Raw genomic sequence first — 7,529 nt, forward strand, 5'->3', positions numbered from 1 at the left:
TATATATGTTTGTGTGTGGGTGTGTGTGTGGGTGTATAAGCTTATTGAGTAGTCTCGTATGGCTTCAAGTGCAAGTTTTATAAATGACATTTGAGTAGGCATATTTAAACATTTATTCTCGTGTCTGCGCGATGTTTGCGTACACAAACAACAAAATATTAGTACGCGTCGATTCTGTAAATCTACAAACAGCTATCCAATGTACGAGACCTAGTCCAACAAATAAAAAGCCAAACACACCTATGAAAGTCACGAAGAAGATGACAAAGGGATGCGTTGCGCAGAAGTAACCAATCCGGTAAAACTGTTGCCTAAAAACTGCGGTAGGTGATCGGTCAGCGCTAATCGGCAGCCCATCTGACGTATACCGGGATGTGAACGCCGTACTTTCTTGTGATCTGAGTATGGAGCCCCGCCGCGGACCTACGGCCTCTACCTCGTCCATATTGCTGTTCGATTGGCGCGAGGAAGATCTACTGCTATAAAGCCATACTTCCCAGTTCAATTATAGTTATTACATGGGTTAGATGGGATAGGTAGTCGAGTATGTCTACATCTGCACTTGGTTAATATGTATGTAGCAGACAGTGAACCATTGTTCATATAGATGACCAAACACCCTGAAGCTAAATATATGTACTGAACTGGCCGGGGGGGGGGGGGGAGGAGAAAAGCAGCAGAGCTGAAAGTTCGCAAAAAGCCAAAGTAAACTTTCCCATTGGTCGGAAGCCTGCTCCATTACCACCCGGCACATTGTGCTGAGGGCCTAAGGCGTGTGCTCTTCAGTTCGCACAGAACAACTTGGGTCGCGTCTAAAGCCTCTCAGCCTCAGGACCCCAGCCCCCCCCAGCCCCACAGGGGTGCCAACTGCCAACTGCCAAGTGCCAAGGTCTCAAGAAACCCCAAGCTGTGTATCTCAGCATTTCTCGTGTATAAACGTTTATTAAAAAATCCATCTTTGGTTAGTTAAACGTTTATGTTATTTATCTTTTACGTTTGCGATCATTTTTGATATACGTTTGACGTTTAGTTTTGAAACGTTACTTGTAGCGAAAAATGGTCTGAGGTTTCGGAGTCAATCCACCTGTGTGTCCGCTGTGTCGAGTTGAGTGTCGACTGTCGACTCGAGTGTACATTTGATAATAATGATGTATATGAATGTACTGTATGTGCTGTTTGTATTGCAAACAACAGAACAAAACAACAATCGGCAATTAGTTTTATATTGTTCCCTCAGTGTACGCAGAGTGCTGGAATTATAATTGCAGACAACTCGTCACTGCGTTCAGTTGCAATTTTGGTACTATTGAACGCCAAGCTGTGGTAAACTCTTGTATATCAAGATGCCGAAGCAGGCGCATTCGCGGGCACGAGCAGAGGCGGAATCAGAAGTCCTCGTCAGGAAAAAAAGGGTAAATTGCTTCATTTCCTCTCAAGTTTTTGTTGAATAGAGATTTTGATAGAAGTATGATTTCTACTGGATTTGATTTATATATTTATATATATATATATATATATATATATGTATCAACGGATAAGAAACTTTCTATCTGGGCTCTTCTGGTTCGTATCTATACGCATTGAAATATTTGCAGTACGTGACCGGTCTACTCTAAATACCGTTGACCAACGGCATATATATATATATATATATATATATGTGTGTGTGTGTGTCTGGGTGTCTGTGTGCCTGTGTGCCTGTGTGTGTCTGTATATATATATAGATATATATATAGATATAGATACAGATATAGATATAGATATATATTTGTATAGTCATATAATCATATAATCATATTATTGTATTGTTATATTATAAACTTGTTATGCTATTTTATTGTCAAAATTATTCATATATATATATGTAATTATATACTTATATATATATACGTTGATACAAAATTATAGCTTTAATCATATCTGTATTAACAATTCTGATTTCATTCGACTAGTTAAATTTATAACATCTTAACTTATACATTTGTATGTATTTTGAGTAGCCATAGAATTATTGATAGATGCGTATTTCTCACAGTACGTATGTATGTTTGCGTGCATATGTATATATGTACCTTTTGAGGTTTCACATCACTCACTCTTATTTATGATTGAGTTTAAAATGGTAGCTCTTTTGTTCTGCAGGAAAAGTGTTGTATATATACCTTTCTCTATTAGTGTTTACATTTGTACATCTATACTATTGGTTATGTATTTATTCGTATTTAATTTTATCGTGTAGGCTATGTTACTGTACCTATAGTCGAAAGTAGATACCAGAATAAAGGTATGCTTTTGTTTCAAGATCAATTTTAGTATACATACTTCAGTAAATTTACGTTCGTAAGAAGCGATATATCTCAATTTTGCGGATTGGGTGGAGAGTTTGTACGATTTTAGGGTTTAATCAAGTGGTAGTTATTGCTTTAACCAATTTTTTGGGACAGTGTATGGTATTACGAGTCATGGCTGAAGGCATAGTTCATACTTACGCTGGTGGATTATCGTGTTTTATTCGTTGTCGTTCAAAGCGAGATATACAAGGCAGCTAGTTGTTTAGGTTATACAGTCTTGCGCCTATTACCTTTTCACAAATCTGCACTTCGTGTCTCTCGTCCGTGCCCCGTATCATAGCTTTTGTACTATTTAGTATTAATAAGTGTCAGCCCGAATTCTAAAGTATTCATGTATTCTATGACTTATCTAGTACCAACGAAACTATGTTGTTTTCGACCTGTGTTTAAAAACACTAATTGACGGTCAAGACATCGATTTGTTGATGCAATCTAGGCGTTTAGCAGAAACAACTCGTGCTCGCCCTTAAGCTCCTAAACATTCATATGTGTATAAGTCTCCAGACCAAAATTTAAATTTTAGCACTGTGCGATCTTCCAGATTGGATGTATATGCGTTTTCGCTCTCAGCTAACCGCACTTTACTAGGAAGTCCAATATCGTTGAACGGTTGTTATCTGTGCAGTGATACGCACTCTATGCAGGAGTATCATCGCATTTCATCGTTTTGAGCTAACGATAATAAACTATTATTAACGCATATTTACCATAAAAGGGAAAGGCTGCCACACTTCATAAAAGTGACGACGATCATCCTACAGCGGTATGTTTCAGGTTGATTTGCTGTTGAGTAGGTTGTACTCCATATTATCGGATACATATATATATATATTGATTTGCTGGTATGTTTTTACACGCTCTGTTAATATTCACATACTTACATTTTATAGCATACATTTTCACATAGATCTGCGAGTTCTTGAACATTGAAATATATTTTTATGTATAAGTGCGCACGAATGTCTCACTGGGTTTTGATTGATGATCAATAAATGCGGCCGAATATAGGTGTTGCTGGCGACTGTCGTAAGGGTTTCTCAGCAGCTATCAACGTATTTTATACCATCAGATCAGCGTTTTGAGTGCCCTTGGATCCTGTGCGCGTATTTGCCACTTGATGCATTTGTTCATCAGCTCATCGAATCAGACACGTACATACTATGGTACCGTTTATGTGTGTACGGTTTCTTCTGTGCTTATGCATGTAAAGTTTTTTTTTGATATATGTTGTCATTTATCTGGAAAATTTATATCTTTCGGTTTTCTCATCCGTGCCTTTGTAAGGTGATTTGCTGTACAGAAATCGGATTCTCGTTATATTTGATATCTTCTAGTTTTGGACCGGTGCATTTCCTGATCTCCGCTCATATTCACACATGCGTATCACGAATGTAGGACTTGCTGGATCGTATCAACACATACGCACACGCGAGGATACTGGCAGCGGGGGCAGTCCAGGAGCAAGAGATGTTCGCCAGGGCTGCTCTATACTCACTTGGTAGGTTAATTGCCCAAGTTTGTCCTAGATATAAATGATTTGATCCAAGCTCCGCTTGATTGCTCTCCAGTTCATACTTTTTAGTGCCCGGATTGTCGATGTGCCAAACTGTTCTCGGATGTATTGGATTTGTTTCATATTGGACCTCTCTACATCAACCAACCACCAACAGTCTATCTATTCCCAACTATGCAGCTTTTCCAATCTTTCTTCTCGCATTGAGTGCGTGGGGGCTGTCAAATCAGTGCCTTGTGTTTTCTTGGTTGTTCCAGGCGGGTGCTGATGGATGTCTGTGCAGTCTGTGTATCATAGCGCATGGATATGCTTGCAAAATAATCGGAAATCACCACTCCAGTTCTACCGATTGTACGTTCATACTTCGTTCTCTTATCTATACGACCTGTGCTGCACATCTTATGATTTCTTTCTATGTGACATGGCTGCTTTCAAGGTGTCTTAGCCCAAGAATTGATTCGAGAAGAGGTGGACTTGATTGTCGAGGGCAAGGCGATTGACACAAAGGTATTGTGATGGATAAAACGGGCTATATATTCTTGTTGCAACCCTGACTGATTCCACTGTCGAGTAATAATGGGAGTTAAAATATTTGCACCGCTGATGAAAAATGTTGAAATGGGATATGAGTGTAGTTTTTGAACCCTCAATATACCGCACTCAATCACCACATAAGGCTATATCGCTTGGATATGTCGCAACTACGTATATCTAAAATACTGTGTGCAAACGGCTTTTCCTCATAACCGACCACTTTTCATACAATAGACGGTAGCAAAACCCGACGCACCCTCAACCGTAATTGAAGATGTGGACTAATCACCAGTCCATGAGTCTCAGTAATGACTAAGGGAAAGCAGTGGAACCCGAGATAATACAATTAAGCAGACGAACGGTTGCCCATCGACAATTCACTCTTAGAGTCGCAGGTATAATAACAGCCGTGTCCCTCTATACGGTCCAAACAGACGGTGGCTAGTATTTTCATGGGTGGTTTTGTCGCAGATTTGCAACACAGATGATACAGCCACATGCCAGTTGGTGTTACCCACCCTGCAAAGTTGAACTGTTTGATGCCTAAAGCTCTCGTAAAAACTGTATTATACAGTCTCATAGTAAACGAACAGCAGCCGGGCACGCCTCAACATGACTCACGCGGTTAAGATGATCAAATCAGGGCGTTCTTGAAGCAATCTTCCAAAACAGCATAGAATCGCTTGCTCTTCGGTGGGCCCGTCTTAAAAACGACTAATTAGTGCTTGAAGCCCCCGTGGGTGCTATATATATTGTACAGTCTCTCAACGTATATGATACAGCCGTGCGCAGTGTGACGCCTTCCAAACAATCAAATCAGAGTGGTTAATTGATTGGCTGCCAACCCCCGCCCGAGGGTTTACGACTGCGTAGTGTTTAGCGACGAAAGAAGCAGTTTACTACCTGTTCCGACCTATGTGAACAATACAACGATATATTGGACAGTGACCTCAAATTAAAGTTTAGAACACCCATAGCATGGACGATACCAATCCGAAGCGAAATTGCTGCACTCCTTTCATCGGCTTTGTATCAGTTACAGTAGTGGTCTGTAAGTACTGTAGAATGCAGATACTAGGAGGAGAGATAAGAGCACAACTTCCAGTCTGTGCTCTGCGCAGTTCCAGCGGACGACATCTCAGTCAGCACGATGATGGATACTCGGTCAAATAAGCACAGATATCTGGTGATTTCTCGAAGGCAAGTTGAAGGAAATCATTCTTTTTGCGCAAACACGAGTCTGTAACTTATATTGCAGAACACAGAAGAATTAGCGTCCTTCGAATGGACATTTCGATACAATTGACCCACGTGGCAACACGGGTGTAATACCCATTCCGTTTTACCACCTACCGATTTATTTCAATCTAAAAAGGTCGTCGCAAGTGGACGCTACGCGGGTGGGAGTGATGCATTATTCATTTTTATTGTTTTGAGTGCCGTTATTTCTGAAATCCTTTGGCGCGCTCGTGTCCGATCTGCGTGAGTATGTGATTGGGAAGGAGAGAGGTGATGTTTCATATAAGGAGGGTGTGGGAATTTGCGTGTACCAAGCCATATCATAACATTTACAAAAAGCGTTGATATTGGAGTGGATGCAACGCGCATATGTCGAATTTACCTCCTAAAACGCACAAATGCTAATTTATTTATTTTAGTGCCAAAGCAAAAAGCAAGAGAGATCAAACATACCACTTTCTGGACCCGTTGTAGCATGTATATGTTATCTCCAGAACAGTCATCTGGGGTGTATGGTGGTGTGATTGTAATCGTGTCTAGCACAATAATATTTCTGTCGTCCCACGCACATGGCAGCCTGGCAATGGAGACGGGGATAAATGTAATTGGAACGCTCAGCATGTATGTTGAGCTTCAATATAAGTTGTGCTGTTCACGCATTTCACTGTTCACATTGGCGAGCGCACGTAAAGCAACATACAAGTGACATCTTGATTCGAAACCTATCGGCTATATCGAATAGGATACAATTTATATAGTGAGCGCGGCTGATACCAAGCAGAGGTAGCAGAAGAGCATATGGTGGGGTACACGGTCTACTTTTGCTATGCGTATTCGACCCAGTTATTTTACTGATACTATTATCTCTCTTCCGCATGTGGACGAATGCTAATCGGAGCTAGCATGCGACTACTAACAATTCGGCGCTGCTGAATCGTAGGCCATACAACAAAATTAAGTTTGCACTTACGTTTTACTAATAGCATTAAAGATTGATTGGTCCTCTTGTGAAACGTTTTTGTTTATCTTAGCCGCTTCTTCCTTCGCCTGTGAATTTTTAAGCAATTTGTTAGTTTCTAAAATCTTAGGCATTCGCATCCACGTTGGAATAATCATGTTCGTATGCGAGTGTGTATGTGAAAGAATGCTGATATACTGCGCTGAGCGGGCGGTCATAGAAGCAGGGGAATGGAATATGAATGCAATGCCATTGGGCTGCGCTGATTTGCAGTACTAAATATCCATCAATGCAACAAACAAATAAAACTTCGCTTCAAGCAAAAGTGTATGCCTCCAAGCTACCAGGCAAATTCAAATCGAATAATAAGAATATTTGGTGAAGAACTGCTAGAGGACGCTACCTTATTGACGGCCTTCGCATATCGTTGCTTCACTCTGTCCATATTCAAAGGCGTCGGTTCGAGATTGCTTATCGCTTCGCCTCCCAATATGCTTATACCCTGAATAAAGAACAAAGAGAAATACCCGTGTACACCAAGTTCATTATTCTATTTGGAGATGGCAAACAAAGATGGATTGTAATTTTTTATCGCAGGTGTAGAAATGTTCAAAATACATGCTGCTCGCCTACCTTAATACACCTTGAGTTGATCATCATGAATTTCCCTTGCTTTGCGTAACAAGAAGTAGTTGAAGCATCCTCAACCACTCCTGAGATGACAAAAACGTGTCTAAGGTGTCAGATCAGACATGTGAGTTGTACAGGTGTGTGTATACAACAATCAATCCTAACTATACATTGTTTTTAGTGAAAAACCGAAAGCAAAAACTAAGTGCACAAAATTATAGATACAGTAAGTTTCAAAGCAAATAACAGCTAGTTAGTTTACATAAAATTGAGGTAAATGGGAATACATACAGAAACACAGAAA

At 40.3% G+C, this 7,529-nt stretch overlaps 3 protein-coding genes across 3 annotated transcripts in view; 1 reads left to right on the forward strand and 2 right to left on the reverse strand.

The window, feature by feature from the left end:
- Positions 1-586, reverse strand: part of SARC_00207 (hypothetical protein) — a 10,066-nt gene extending 9,480 nt beyond the window's left edge. The window contains exon 1 of the mRNA XM_014306128.1: positions 241-586. Within this exon, the coding sequence (XP_014161603.1) occupies positions 241-445 (205 nt within the window). The 5' untranslated portion in view covers positions 446-586. The remainder of the gene's footprint in view (positions 1-240) is intronic.
- Positions 587-1,196: 610 nt separating this feature from the next.
- On the forward strand, positions 1,197-5,383 carry SARC_00208 (hypothetical protein). Its single transcript, XM_014306129.1, has 5 exons — positions 1,197-1,412; positions 3,067-3,114; positions 3,747-3,849; positions 4,301-4,371; positions 4,633-5,383. Exons 1-5 carry the CDS (start codon positions 1,344-1,346, stop codon positions 4,681-4,683), a joined length of 342 nt encoding a protein of 113 aa, XP_014161604.1. The 5' UTR covers positions 1,197-1,343; the 3' UTR covers positions 4,684-5,383.
- Positions 5,384-5,696: 313 nt separating this feature from the next.
- Positions 5,697-7,326, reverse strand: SARC_00209 (hypothetical protein). The gene is made up of 5 exons (XM_014306130.1): positions 7,229-7,326; positions 6,999-7,097; positions 6,608-6,684; positions 6,091-6,214; positions 5,697-5,876 (listed from the first exon to the last, which is right to left on the reverse strand). The coding sequence occupies exons 1-5, from the start codon at positions 7,253-7,255 to the stop codon at positions 5,841-5,843; spliced, it is 363 nt and encodes a 120-aa protein (XP_014161605.1). The 5' UTR covers positions 7,256-7,326; the 3' UTR covers positions 5,697-5,840.
- Between the last annotated feature and the right edge of the window lie 203 nt (positions 7,327-7,529).

This window comes from Sphaeroforma arctica (assembly GCF_001186125.1).
Source record: "Sphaeroforma arctica JP610 unplaced genomic scaffold supercont1.5, whole genome shotgun sequence".
NCBI classification, from domain to species: Eukaryota; class Ichthyosporea; order Ichthyophonida; genus Sphaeroforma; species Sphaeroforma arctica.